The sequence below is a fragment of the Melanerpes formicivorus genome, unplaced genomic scaffold, assembly GCF_026170545.1.
Source record: "Melanerpes formicivorus ecotype bairdi unplaced genomic scaffold, bMelFor1.0.p_v2 SCAF_7, whole genome shotgun sequence".
Classification (NCBI taxonomy): Eukaryota; Metazoa; Chordata; class Aves; order Piciformes; family Picidae; genus Melanerpes; species Melanerpes formicivorus.
This window is the reverse complement of record NW_027142359.1, coordinates 6,964,416-6,979,455: the sequence shown is the minus strand read 5'-3', so window position 1 is coordinate 6,979,455 and position 15,040 is coordinate 6,964,416. Positions and strand designations below refer to the sequence as shown.

General features: G+C 49.8%; 1 protein-coding gene across 4 annotated transcripts in view; it reads right to left on the bottom strand.

The window, feature by feature from the left end:
• Positions 1–15,040, bottom strand: part of PDE4B (phosphodiesterase 4B) — a 288,611-nt gene that overhangs the window by 84,214 nt on the left and 189,357 nt on the right. For 3 of the 4 annotated variants that reach the window (XM_068140841.1, XM_068140842.1, XM_068140843.1), the window contains 4 exons: positions 7,838–8,032; positions 5,560–5,596; positions 5,389–5,459; positions 903–952 (listed from right to left, as the gene is read on the bottom strand). In XM_068140841.1, the coding sequence (XP_067996942.1) occupies positions 903–952; positions 5,389–5,459; positions 5,560–5,596; positions 7,838–8,032 (353 nt within the window). The remainder of the gene's footprint in view (positions 1–902; positions 953–5,388; positions 5,460–5,559; positions 5,597–7,837; positions 8,033–15,040) is intronic. The other variant, XM_068140849.1, reaches the window with a different exon arrangement.

The following is a 15,040-nucleotide window of genomic DNA, read 5'->3' as shown; positions in this document are numbered from 1 at the left end:
GCTGTAGAGGGCAAGAAGGTCTCCCCTCGGCCTCCTTTTCCTCACTTGTCCTAACTACAGAGCAGGCTGCCTCTGTTCCCTCCTGTAGTGCCTCACCCTACTCTAACAGCCCCCTTCTCCCACCACAGCTACTCCCCACCTCTGCTTGCTGCACACCCCACCTTGCTTTTGCATTCTCAAAGGTCCCTCACTGCCCAGACTCTAGCACAAGCCCCAAGGCTTTGCTCAGGGTTATTCCCCTCTGATTATAGTCAAAACTCTTTCTGTTTGCTGTGGTCTCTGACCTCACAGTGGGGTGACAGCAAGGTGACTGAGGGACAGGAGTGGGGGAGCAAGCAGGAAAGGAGATGCAGTGAGACACACTCGCTGACTTCTGCTCTCATTCGATTGCCAAATGTGCATTTCAAAAGACCGTGAGCAAACAAGAAAACACAGAAATGCTGTTCCAGGGCAGCCTCATCGAGGCAGAGGAAGTTTCACCTGAGGAAGGTTTTAGAGATCGCAATTTTGACAGGGATCACATGGAAACAAACTGAAATAAACAGGATAAAAACCCCATCCAGCTGTGTCTGAGCCTGTTCGAGGCTTGTAGGCTGGGGCTTGTCCAGGCCTGTGCAGCACCAGGGACTCAGTCACTGTGGCCATGACTATCAAACCAAAATCATGTTCATCTTCTATGCTGACATACAAGGATAAACCCAAACCCCAAACTACTCAAATAACAACATTTTGGCTCTGATGCTTCTCTTGTGGCTGGTTTTGCACGAGTAACTCAGAAGAAGCAACCCAAGCCCAGAATTGCACCGGGGGAGGGGGAAAAGAAGCAGCTGTTAGTAAAATGATGTGCAACAAGAGCTGTCTGCACTTGACCTTGCAGGTGATTACTGAAGTCACACACATACCTTGCAGGTTGACTCTGGAGACAGGCGGCTGACTCGTTGCTGGAGATCTCCTAAGAGTGATAAAGAACGAACAGGGATTATTTACCATTTCAAACCTTCTTGGCAGGTCAAACTGCCAACTGCTACAGTCAAAAAATTATTTCTCCCCTATCCCCCATTTCCAAAGAAGTTCAAAACACTTCACAATTGTTTGGCAGTTAATGAGCATCACCAACAGATCAGTTAGGGGAATCCAGAGCTCTGTGTCCCCTGGCTGAAAAGGAGGCTTACAGGAAAGAAGTGCCATCATCACACACCACCTTTTGCAACTTTCTGCTCAAAATCATAGAATCATGGAACTGTTTAGGTTGGAAAAGACCTTTTAAGATCATCAAGCCCAAACATGAACCCAGAACTGTGAGGTCACCACTAAACTATATCCCTCAGCACCACATCTCCACAGCTGTTCAATCCTTCCAGGGATGGGCATTTCACCCCTGACCTGGGCAGCCTTGTAAGGTTGGTCTTGGTGGCTTGAAGAGGTCAGTGGGCCCCTCAGAAGCAAGGCCTTCTCTTGAAAAGCTCTTCACTACAAGGTCTGGACTCAACCCTGAAGTGATGTCAAATGCTACACCAACTGCAAGGCAACTTCACAGGTAAAGTGAGAAATGCACCACTTTAAACCCTACGGTCAACAGTTTGGATTGCACCTGGATGCCAGCAAGATGAGGCTGCAGTCACTACAGCTCAGAAACAGCTGGAAGACATTTTTTTGGGCAAGGAGTAACAATTTAATCTGCAAAGTCTGGAGTTTAGAAGGACCAAAAGTTATTTGATGAATTGGTTGGAGTGGAGCAAACAGGATCTGACTGAAAGAAGGGTTGCAGTATTTCTCCAAACGTCAAAATACTTCACTGTGAGCCTTGCCAAATCAAACTGTTAATTTTTCAAGTTGAAACCATCATTTACCCAAGGAGGAAGAAACTTCTCTTTCAGAGAAGTTAAAATGAGTTGACACCAAAATCAGGATCCTCCATTTCGCATCGAATGCAGTACTCCAGGCCGACCCAACCCCAAACTTTGGGTTTTCGCTTCCCTAAGAAGTTTCTGATACGCTTGAACTGAAGCTGTATTTCCCCCCACTCTCTCCTAGCCAACCTTCTAACCCCAATTTTTTTCGGAGTCAGCCACTGAACTGAAACCTCCATTATTCGCCAGCTCTCCTTTGAAGCTGAAATCAAAGCAAGTGAGCGGCTCAATTGGGCTGCGATGGTAGCTGCGGGGGGTTCTCCAGGAAGACCTGGCTGAGCAGGTGAGATCTCCCGTCCTGCTCAAACCTCGGCCCCAGCCTCCCCCGCTGCCAGCAGTGCGTGGGCACCAAAGCTGCTCCTCAGCAGAAAGGCTGCCCTGGGTGCAGCGCCCGTTTGCCACGTGGGATTTCAAAGGCTTGGCTTTTCTGGAGGGAGCTGCAGGACCCAGATTCTTCGAAGGGTTCAGCACAGGGTGCGCGTGTTGGATGCCTGCTGCTCTGCAAATGTGCCTCAACCTGCCTCTGCTGAGCCTTTGAAAAGCCAAATCTCAAAATCTCTAAAAAACAGAAACTCCCCAACAGGGACACCACGCTGTGGCTCCAGTATCTGGGGAGACATGCTCCAGGTATCTCCAAACCCTGTGCTGAGTTGCACAGACATGTCTTTGGGGGGGTGGGGAAGGATGAGCTACTATTCCACAGGGTATTCCCCACTGCAGAGCCCGAACAGGGAATGGCACCGCTTCCAGCACCCTGGAATTAGGTCGCCCATCCTAGTTTCTGCAAGAGAGTCCCTGAGAGCTGGATTTCGACACCACTGCCCCTTCTTAGGCACCACCACTATGCTCATGTGGCCATGGCTACTGCTTCCTGCTCCTTCCCTCCTGCCAGCGGGCAGTAAGAGGAGCAGGCGCCGGATGCTTTCTGACCGTGTCCTGGTCCTCATCTGCCAAAGTCAGGCTCTCCGAAACCATTAATCATACTCTCCACTTTTCCAATCAGGAAACTGCCTTAAAATCACTGACGTTAAAGTCCAAAAAAATATGACTACCAGTTGTTTTTTTTTTCCCCTCCAGCCCTTAACATTCATATTTTCCAGCATTTTCTGTAACTATGTGGACAGCATCCTCTTTTTTCTTTCTCGGGCCAGGAGGGGTGGAGGAGGAGGAGGGAAAAAAATAAAAAGAGAGAGATGGAGAGGAGGGACTAAAGAAAAGCTGAGATTCTCATGATCCCCCCGGAGCAGAAGCTTAAGTAAAATGCCACATATCATGAGACATATGATAAAATCATGAGTTGGCAGGGGGGCTGTAACCCAGCAGAGCTGTTTGGAAACTGTGAGGGAAGCTCCACAGTGCCTGGAAGCACATTCTGCCACGGACTTGGATCTTTGGGATATAATGGTTTAAACACTTCAATGGCTTTGGCTGGGCAAACAACTTCAGACCTCAATCAAATCTGGGAATGTTTTCAAAAGGACACTGCAAGATGCCTGTGTGTCCTACAGGTTACGCCCTCATTTCCTTCCGGCCCTGTCCAATTTCAGATTCTCCTCATTAGGAACTGGTGAAAGGCTTGAGTTGGTCAAGAATAATAATGAAAAAGATCTTAAAAAAGCTTAAAAAAAAAAAAAGGAATCTCTTTTAGCCATCTGGTTTTCTATTAACCTCCATCTTGGAATGCGGTGGTTCCTTCCCATCAACATTTGCAAAAAGAAATCAGCAGCAGGAAAAACTCAGGCCTGGATAAAATGCTGGGCTTTACGTAAAAGGCAAGACTGTGCTGGCAGGCAGAAAGCAGAGTCCATGGTGGGCACCCAGGAGATGCCATTCCTCCATGTGGCAGTGAAGCAAGCTCAGGGTGTCCCAATGGAGCCCACTTTTGCAGCTCATCTTTCTGTCGGGAGACAGCTTTGAGCAAGCGGAGCTTGGCAGTCCCAGGGAGGGATGGGTGGGTGCACAGCCATCCCTGCCAGGAATGAATGATGCTGGCTCCACGCAATACAGCTCTCTTGGGGCAAACCAGGCCAGAAAATGATGAGGACTTTGCTCATTATAAATAGCTGAGGGGAAATGGTGATTCCGGACAAAGGTGTAAAAAGGACTTTGTTTGGTTTCTCCTGTTCAGCAGGTAGGAAAATTACATCCTCCTCTTGTGTGCACCACCTTCCCCATTCACTGCAACTACAGCAGCAAAGGAAGTGACATAGGATCCTTGGTCTGCAGGCAGCATGGGGCAGCTTTCTAAGTCACCCCCTTGAACCTGACCAGATGGGGAAATCCTCACCATCCCTACACTCTCATGATTGGGGTTTCCTTCCTTGGTGTCTACCCTGTGGCTGTGAACAGCCCTCTCATGAAGAAATCACAGCAGTGCAGGACAGCACCACAGGTTGACTGACCTGAAAATCAGTGACATCTCCATCCAGAGCTGGGCACCTATGAATCTACTGAAAATAGAGTCACCAGTTGGACCAGGGCAGGGATTGTTCCTTGTACTGGCAGTGGTGAGGCCACATCTCAAACACTGGGTTCAGTTTTGGGCCCCTCACTCTAAGAAGGACATTGAGGTACTGGAGCAGGTTGGGTGAGGAGCAGCTGAGGGTTGAGGAGAGCAGGTCTGGTGAGGAGCAGCTGAGGGTTGTTCAGCCTGGAGAAAAGGAGGCTGAGGGGAACCCTTCTGGCTCTCTACACTCCCTGAAAGGCCATTAAAGAGCATGTTCAGAGAAGGGCAACAAAGATGGTGAATGGTCTGGAAACAGGACTGTTGAGGAGCAGCTGAGGAAACTGGGGTTGTTCAGCCCGTACACAAGGAGGCTGAGGGGACACCTTCTGGCTTTCCACAACTCCCTGAAAGGAGGTAGGAGCCAAGTGGAGGTTGGTATTTTCTCCCAAGGAACAACTGATAGGACAAGAGGAAACGAATTCAAGTTGCACCAGAGGTGTTTAGGCTGGACATGAGGGCCAATTTCTTCACTGAAAGAGTTGTTAGACAATGGAAGAGGCTACCCAGGGCAGTGGTGGAGTCCTCATCCCTGAAGAGGTTTCAGAGCTGTGTAGATGTGGTGCTGAGGGTCATGGTTTAGTGTTGACCTGGCAGTGCTGGATTGATGGTCAGACTTGACGACATTACAAGTCTTTTCCAATAAAACTGATTCTGCGGTTCTATGAGTTCATGATTCTATGAACACCGTGAACAGCCAAGGTGCCAAACCGAGTGAAGGTCCCACACCGCAAGCATTCGCCATGCCCCCCAAAAACACAATACAGCGGCCGGGACAAGGCAGCGGGCTGCGTTTTGGCGCCCCCTGGCGCCTAGCGCATGGCGCGGCAGGAACTTGAGGCACCGCAATCTGGAGCCCGAGGCCGGCGGGGGAGGAGGGCCGGAGAACAGCGGCCGCGGTTCCTCGGTTCCCCCCCACCCCGCCGCCCCTTCCTGCATGCCAGCCGTACAGAGAAGGAAAAATACCAGCCTTACTTGTTGGAGGTGCCATGCAAATTGGTGAGGAGTGTGAAGTTGTTCCTCACACTTCGTAGACTTGCCAGCACCTATGAGGAGAGGGAACACCAGGGACGTTATCTTCTCTGTGTCAAGGTTCTTTTGTGAGTTTGTTTTTAACATGGGAAGCCAAAGCAGCTGCCAACTCACCTGGGCAAAAGGTGTGACAATCAGGTCGTCCCCATGCCTAAGGAGAAATGGGAGAACATGAGACAACTGACCTCAAAAACTGGCGTCATTTGCCCCAAAATAGCATTTTACTGAGGGGAGGTTCCCCCAGGCAGCACCCACGACCCAAAGAAAATAGTACATGAACCCACGTAGCGTTGATTTAACACCTCATAAAGTCTTGTTCCTGATGGAAAAAGGTTTCACAGTGTACATCCAAAACAACCCAGCTGGAGCCACTGTTCACATCGGTAAGACCACACCATAAAAGCCAGGAAATCCAAAAGTTAAGGCAGCACGCTTAAAGTGCTGTGGAAAAAAAACCATAACAGCCCAGGGGAAAGGTCAGCTTTGAATTTCCTGGCTTTTGTTGATCTCTGCCACGGTCTGGGATGTTATTCAGACGCTGGGGTTTAGCTGGCCCGTTTTATCTTGGAAGGCTGGACAAAAATGCGGGGAGGCAGTCAGCAAGAAGGGGTTTTGTTGTGATATTACCTACAGGAGAAGAGGCACAGTGCAGGCAGGAGACAAGGAATGACTATGAGCAGAAGAGGCACAGCTGCAGGCAGGGGAAGAAGAATGGCTGCAGGCAGAAGAGACATGGCTGCAGACAGGAGAAGAGGCATGGTTGCAGATGGAACACAGATGAATGCAGGCAGCAGAAGAGGCATGGCTCTGCATGGTTCTGGGGAGAGCACAGATGGCTGCAAGCATCTCTCAAGAGGTGTCCCCCAAGGTTGGACCCCTTCAAAGGGGATCAGTCTCTGGCTGTGCCACCACAGAGCATGACCAGGTTCAGGTATCAGTGCTGCTAAATCTGCATTTTAATTGAAGTTGTCTCAACAGTGATGTCAAAACCAGGTCAGCATGGAGATGTCAGCTCTCCTGAGTGTGGCACAAACCTTGATGCCTGCAGTAAATGAACACCTCTACCTGCAGGCAGACATGAAGCTGGAGGAGATGAGGGTGGTGAGCACAGCTGGATAGAGTTGTCCCTCCCCCATTTCCACAAAATACACTATTTGCATAATTTGGAGTGGGTACTTTGGTAAGTATCTACTAGATGTTAACTGACAGGGAGGGATGTTCTCTTTCAGAATTCTCCTCCTGGATCTTGCAAATATTTAAATGTGTCTTTCAGGACAAGACTTGCAGGGCTTTCACAACAGTTAAGCCTTTTGTTTAGGTAACAGTTTAACGGCTGCTTTGAAACATTAAATGATGCCTTTAAAATAAAGGGCAATTGCAGGACATTCATTTGAGCTCCCTCTTGTATTGATCTCTCAAGCTTGACCATCTGTCTCAGCTTTCTGCTGTATTTTCAACAACCCATGACAGAAAACAGGATGGAGAAGAGGAACAGTATAAATACAAGTAGAGTCATATGTCTGCCGTCCAGGCTTATGGAGCATTACCAACTTAAGAAAAAGCAGACACGATGTTAACCAGACTCTGAGAACACAGGGTGAGAGTTTTAACAGAGAAAAAAGGAGTCCAGAAAACCACCAAGCTGGAGCAACTGGCTTCTCCTGCTGGAAGGTCCAGTGTGGACACAGAATCATCACTGAATCACAGAATGGTATGGGTTGGAAGGGACCTTAAAGATCATCCAGTTCCAAAACTCTCTGCCACGGAGAGAGTCCAGTGGAGGCTACCAAGATGCTGAGGGGCCTGGAGCATCTCTGTGAGGAGGAAAGGCTGAGATCTGGGGCTGTTGAGCCTGCAGAAGAGCAGCCTGAGAAGGGATCTGATTATCAGCAAGAGATAAAGGACCTGTTGGAGGGGCAAGAGGATGGGGCCAGATTCTTCTCAGTGGTGCCCAGTGACAGAACAAGGGGCAATGGGCACAAACTGGAACCCAGGAGGTTCCATCTGAACAGGAAGAGATAATTCTTCATTGTGAGGGTGCTGGAGCCCTGCAGCAGGCTGCCCAGAGAGGTTGAGGAGTCTCCTCTGGAGAGCTTCCAAACCCAGCTGGGCATTGTGATCCTGGGCAAGCTGCTGTGGGTGCCCCTGCTTAAGCAGGGGGTTGGACTGGATGATCTCCAGAGGTCCCTCCCAACCCCCATCATTCTATGATTTCAAGGATGGGATGGGGAGAAGGAAGTCATGCCCTGGCAGAACATGAAAGTACCCGTCTTGGGCTATGAAATGTGAGCACCATCTGTGCTCTCCTCCTAGCAGAGCTCTGAGGATTACAGGAGGTGATGCAAAGCGCTCAGTTACTGTAGAGCATGATGTGAGCTGAGTTGGTGCTTACTGTTCACTCGGGAGAGAGGAGTTCCTGGACATGGTCTTTGGTGACAAGTCGTAGTCGCTGTCGGATCTGTAGAGGAAGGACTCCCGGCGCTGGCTGTGGCCCGGGAAGGTCGTGTGCAGGACGAGCCCCGAGGAGGAGCTGGCCTGCGGGTCCAGCGGGCTGCGGCCTGGAGAAGGGCCATTTTCCACGTCAAAGCTGTGAACAGAACACAGACTGGGGTCACACACACCTGACAAAAGCTGCCTTTCAGTCCTTGCGTCGCATTTGTGTCGCCCACACCGCATCGTTTGCTCGGGAGAACCAGGAATACGTTTCCTGCAGCCTCTTGCTGGCCAGGAGCTATTGTATGCAGCAGTGAGGGGATGCTGCCCCTCTGCTCTGCTCTGCTGAGACCCCACCTGGAGCACTGTGTCCAGTTCTGGTGTCCCAAACACATGAGGGACATCAAACTGTTGGAGAAGGTCCAGAGGAGGCTATGAAGGCCTGGAGCACCTCCCTGATGAGGACAGGCTGAGAAATTCGGGGCTGTTCAGCTGGAAAAGAGAAGACTCCAGGGAGACCTCAGAGCAGCCTTCTAGTACCTGAAGGAGGCTACAGGAGAGCTGGGGAGGGATTTTTGACAAGGGCTTGCAGTGACAGGACAAGGAGCAATGGCTTTGAGCTGGAAGAGGGGAGATTGAGACTGGAAACCAGGAAGAAACTCTTTACAGTGAGGGTGGTGAGACACTGAAACAGGTTGCTGAGGGAAGCCGTGGTTGGCCCCCAAGTTGGGGGGGCCAAGTTGGACAACACCTTGAGCAACCAAGTGGAAGGCATCCCTGCCCATGGCAGGAGATTGGAGCTAGATGATCTTTAAGATTCCTTCCACCCCAAACTATTCTATGATTCTATGACTCTGCATTATGATAAAAGATGTACCCCTGAGGCTTCTTTCCTGACTACACCTGCTCAAACTTCCCTGAGCCTGAAGGTCTCTAAGCTTAGCACAGCTCCTGTCACTCCTGGCATGAACATGCAGCACCTAAACACCATCACCAAGCTCTGCGGCTCTCCTCACATCACCCCCGTGGCTCAGTGTCTGCACAAGTTTGATGTGCCAAACCCCACTCTGAGCCTTACACACAGCAGGGACTAAAAGAACTTGATGTGGCCCTGGGCAGTCTGATCTAGTTAGAGGTGTCCCTGCTCATGGCAGGGGGTTGGACAAGATGATCTCTGAGGGTCCCTTCCAACTTGATGCAGCCTGTGAATCTGTAAAGATGTGTGACACACCACCATCCTCCAGCCAAGTCCTGTCCCCATGCGCTCTGGAAGCAAGCTTTTGACATGCCACCATCCTCCAGCCAAGTCCTGTCCCCATGCGCTCTGGAAGCAAGCTTTTGAAGTCCTGTGAGGACTCGGCAGTTGTACAGCCTGGATGCCCAATTCCTCTTGCAGCCTTAGCTCATGTCTTAGCCCTTCAGGAGATGAGTTCAGCAAGTTTCCAACAGTCCAGCTGCAAGATGGAGGACTGCTTAAAAAGCCAAGCCCCAAGCCCTCCTTCTGTCACCATTTCCATCATACACCCTGCTTAACAGCTTCATAATTTGGCTGCTGCAACCTGTGACTGAAGTCACCCTGGACACTTGAGCAAGTGACACCCCTCATAAACCCTGAAAATAAGCAGGTTGGCCTCCTCTGCTGGGGCAGTTAGAGCTGATATAAACACCAGCTGTGTGACCATGTTCCAGCTGTACCAAGTGAAGTACGGCTGCAGTCAGCATCCATTTCCTTGCCTTTGGAAGTCTGAGGTTTCTTCTCACTTGCAGTGAGAGCCAAGTCTTCCCTCCTACCACTCTTACTACTCCTCACCTAATTTCCTTGCCTTTGGAAGTCTGAGGCTTCATCTTATTTGCAGTGGGAGCTGAGTCCTCCCTCCTACCACTCCTACCAGGGAGTGCCTCTTCCTGTTCCTGATGTTCTCCCAGTTTATTGTGCCTGATGACTGCCCTTAACTGCACCACCCAGCTGGGCATGCACTCAGACAGCAGCCACAACACTGAGCCATGAGCCCTGACACACATTTCTCCATCCTTCCTCATTGCTATATGCCCCCACTCACAATGTTAACTTAAAAGATCCCCCTAAGCATTTTAGCAGGGAGGACCTCCTAGAATATACTGGAAGGTGTCCCTGCCAATGCCAGAGTGGTTGGAACTGGATGATTTCCAAGGTCTCTTCCAACCCAAACCATTCTGTGATTCTATGAATCATAAAATATCCCAGGTTGGAAGGGACTCATAAGGATCATCAAGTCCAACTCTGCAGAGCACACAATGTGCTTTGCACTGCTGCAGAGGGAGGCAAATGAAGTATCTAGGTAGAAAAAAATCAGCAAAACTTCATGAAAGTCTGTGTCCAGTTGCAAAATGTACCTCATCTTAGCCTTCTTCCTTCCTGTAGGACCACACATACAAACAGAGGTTCCACCAAGAGAGAAGTGTGAGAGGGAAAACAAACACCAGACACTGCAGAAGGAAAACAGAGGGAGAGGTGGTCATGGAGAAAACCACTGATGTGAAGATGCCACCACTGAGTTGTACACTGAATGCAAGTGCCAACACCTGTGTTATTTAGACCTGAGGCCACAGAGAACAAAAGAACAAACTGGCTCAGAACACAGGCAGCTTCACCCTTGCTTGGACAGTGACCTGACACTTGAAGCATTAAGGTCTTCTACCTCCTAACCAAGAAATTGGATTTAAACCCAAATTTTATGGCCTAGCCTGTTCATTGTTCTTCAGGTACTGGCAGAGGCACAAAGAGGGCACAAACTCTCCCATCATTCAAAGCCCAAGTACAAACTTCAACCTCAGTTTTGGTTCTGCAGAAGCATTTCAAGTTCCTCTAAAATGAAACAAAGAAGGGTTCAGACAAGGGCAATGAAGCTGGTGAAGGGTCTGGAGAGCAGATCTAGTGAGGAGCAGCTGAGGGATTTGGGGTCGTTCAGCCTGGAAAAAGAAGACTGAGCAGAAACCTTCTGGCTCTCTACAGCCGCCTCAAAGGAGGTTGGAGTGAGGTGTGGGTTGGTCTCTTCTCACAAGGAACAAGTGATAGGACAAGAAGAAATGGCCTCAAGTTGCACTAGGAGAGGTTTAGGTTGGACGAGAGGAACACTTTCTTCCCCCAAAGGGTTGTCAAGGCCTGCAAGAAACTGCCCAGGGCAGTGGTGGTGTTCCCCTCCCTGGAAGGGCTTCAAAGCTGTGTAGATGTGGTACTGAGGGGCATGGTTTAATGGTGCCCTGGCAGTGCTGGGTTAACAGTTGGACCCCACAATCTGAAAGGTCTTTTCCAACCAAACCTCTTCTGTGATTCTATGCCTCTGCTTCTACTTTGTGCAAACAGCAACCAATGAATGACTGAAATTCATCAAATCTTCAGCAATAACACCATGTGCACCCCTGCACAGACTGCTGGGTTCTTTGGAACTCCAGAGCACAGCACACACTGAAGGAGATTCCTACATCTACCATGGCTTGCTGGAGCATTTAGCTACCCAACTCCATAATGAGATACTGAAACTGGTAATTGCTCCATTAATATTCTTTCCTTCCACTCTTTATTACCTGCTTTTTACCAGTGACAGCTTGAGTACACTTGATTTGTAGCCACAAAGCAGCAGCTCAGCTCTGTAACTATGGCATCTACCAACAACAGTCACCTGAGAATTACTCCATACCTATTCCAAAGATTAACTCTGATTACTCAAAACATTTTACTGCAAACCCTTCAATTGAGAACTCTCAGTTTGCTGTCAGGAATACAGCAATTAACTCCATCTGAGCATTTAGGTGAGCAGAGTTTCTCCCGGCTGGTTGACACCGTACCTGCTGCTAGCTGGTAGACATCAGTTTGGGAGAAGAAGTTAACACCCATGGTTTAAGAATCAAGAGGTTAAGGGAGAGAGGGAGAGCAAGGCTGATGAGGAGATCTTTTGCAAAGAAGATCACCCAGCAGCAAAAGACGTAAGGTTAGGAACAGAGGAACCATCCACCAAAGACCTGGATTTGCTTGGCTTGATGTAGCACAGCTTCTACGTCTTGCGGTAGGTGGAAGATCACAGTATCACCAAGGTTGGAAGAGACCTCAAAGATCATCCAGTCCAACCTGTCACCACAGACCTCATGACTAGACCATGGCACCAAGTGCCACGTCTTGAACACCTCCAGGGACGGTGATTCCACCACCTCCCTGGGCAGCACGTTCCAATGACGAATGACTCTCTCGGTGAAGAACTTTTTCCTCACCTTGAGCCTAAACTTCCCCTGGTGCAGCTTGAGACTATGTCCCCTTGTCTGATCACAGAACCCCAGACTTTGGGTGGCAAGAGACCTTTAAAGGTCATCTAGTCCAATCCTCCCTGAAGTCAGCAGGGACATCTGCAACTGCTCGGAGCCCCAAACAACCTGATCTGGAATAGTCCAGAGGTAAGGCTTCTACCACCTCTCTCGGCAACCTGGGCCAGTGATTCATCACCCTCAGTGTCAAACATTTTTTCCTTCTCTCCAGTCTGAATCTCTCTTTGCTAGTTCAAACCATCACCCCTTGTCCTGTCACAACAGGCCCTGCTCAAATTCCCATTCCTTTCCCTCTTTTAACATACAAAAATCCCCTCTCAGTTAGCCTAGGCCTTCTCTGAGTCACTCCTGCAGAAATTCCCACCTAAGTCCCAGGGATTTCAACACTTAGGAAGGATATGAGCAGTTTTGTAGTTGGCAAGCTAAGACAGACCCTGGTGCTCTGTGACCTGGGTCAGTGTGGAGGTTAAACCTTGGCAAAGGCAGAGCTCCCCAGGAACCAGTTGTCCTGAACTGTCCAAGTTCTCCAGATTACTACAGCACTTGCAGGTCAGGCTGGGATGAGCTGGAGACGCTCAGGCTGTGCTGGCAAGGAGCCCTGAGCTTGCAGTGCCATAGCTGCTTCCATACATCCCAGCAGGCAGCTCCTGGCTGCACGCTGCCTGTGCTCCCCATGCCAGCATCTGGGACACTGAAGCATGGATCTCATGCTTATTCCAGCTGGAAAGGTGGGGTTTTTTGCTTTCCACAACTCCAGCTTGCAGCTATCATAGAATCATAGAGTTGTTTCAGTTAGAAAAGACCTTCAAGATCGCTGAGTCCAACCTTTAACCCACTACAGCCACTAAAACGATGTCCCCAAGTGCCATGTCCACACATTTCTTGAACACCTCCAGGGATCATGAATCCACCATCTCCCTGGGCAGCTTGTTCCAGTGCCTGACCACTCTTGCAGGAAAGAAATTGTTCCTAATTTCCAAACTAAACCTCCCCTGGCACAGTTTTGGGTCATTTCCTCTTGTTCTATCAGCTGATATTAGGCAGAAGAGACCAACCCCCACCTGGCTCCTACCTGCTTTCAGGGAGTTATAGAGAGCCAGAAGGTGTCCCCTCAGCCTCCTTGTGTTCTGGCTGAACAATCCCAGTTCCCTCCACTGCTCCTTGACAGCCCTGTTTCCAGACCCTTCACCAGCTTTGTTGCCCTTCTCTGGACGTGCTCCACCTCTTTAATGTCTTTTCAAGGAGTGTACAGAGTCAGAAGGTTTCCTCTCAGTCTCCTTTCTCCAGGCTGAACAACCCCAGTTCCTTTAGCTGCTCATCACCAGACCTGTTTTCCAGACCCTTCACCAGCTTCATTGACCTTCTCTGGACCTGCTCCAGCATCTCAGTGTCCTTCTTAGAGTGAGGGGCCCAAAAGTGAATCCAGTGTTCAAGGCCTGGCCTCGCCAGTGCCAAGTACACAGGCACAATCACTGCCCTAGTCCTGCTGGCCACACTACTGCTGATGCAGGCCAGGATGCTGTTGGCTGTCTTGGCCAGTGGAGTGCATCCCCTCCTCTGGCTCCCCTTCCTTGAGCCTGATCTAGCACTCAGTAAACCATGTTCTTTGTCATTAAATTAACAGAAGATCCCCCAAAAGAGTATGTGTTAATCAAGAGTTTGTGATTACCTCTATTAAGAGAGTCGTATTTTGTGCACCCAGCAGTACAACTGGGTGGCCTAGGTCTTCACCAGGATTGTCAAAACCCAGGTCTAAGTTTCTGCTGCCATGGCTTTTTAATCATAGCATCACAGAATGATATAATTCCAGTAAGTCAAATATGAGGAACTATTTCTGCCACATGACCCAGGATTAGGAGAATGTGGACTGAGATCAAAGAATTGTTTTAGTTGGAAAAGACCTTGCAGGTCATTGAGTCTAGTTGTTAACCCAGCACTGCCAGGTCACCACTAAACCATGTCTCTCAGCACTACATTTCCATGGCTTTGAAATCTCTCCACAGATGGGAACTCCACCACTGCCCTGGGCAGACTCTTATAGGCTTGGACAACCCTTTTGGGGAAGAAATTGTTCCTCATGTCCAGCCTAAACCTCCCCTGGGGCAAGTTGAGGCTGTTTCCTATTGTCCTATCACTTGTTCTTTGGGAGAACAGACCAACTCCCACCTGGCTTCAACCAGGGAAGTGTGATGTCAGGGGAAATATCACATCCTAACAAGTTCCTGCTCTCAGAGTTCTGAAGGAAGGTGGCATGTCCTCTAAGGGGGCCTTTCCTCTGGCCTTCCCTCCAGAGCCTCCATTTGAATTCAACACCTTCTCTTAGTTGGCTGAGAGGAGTGGTGGTGGAGGAGAGGAGGTGGCAGAGTCAGCAGCACGAGTAGCAGGATGGTTGCTGGCACGGGGACAGTGTAAGACATGGGGCAGCCACAGCTTCATCTCCTGCATTTTTAAATAGGCCAGGCTCTTAAGAAAGTGAAGAGAGAAGAGGACAGCAGGTGGCAGGAGTTAGCTGCAGTTCCCTCTGCCAAGCAGCTAAAGGGCCACTTGCTTTGGACCTGTGGAGAGATGCAAGAGAAGAAACACAGCACGGCAAGCCAGGAGGTAGCCTGCTCTGGGATGAAACACAGGCAGGAACTCATAAAAGCAAGTCCCAGCTGGCCACATGCTGCAGTCTGGCACCAACTACTCCAATTTCCCCACATCAAAAACTACCATAGCCCCTTACCAGAGAGGGATAGTCCAACCAAGCCTCCCACCACCCTCCAACCATCTTTGCCCCCAACCAGCAATGAGGCCAGCTCACTGCAGCATGCACAAGGACCTGTCCCCATCAAACAACTCCCAGATCAATCCTAAACCAGCCCTG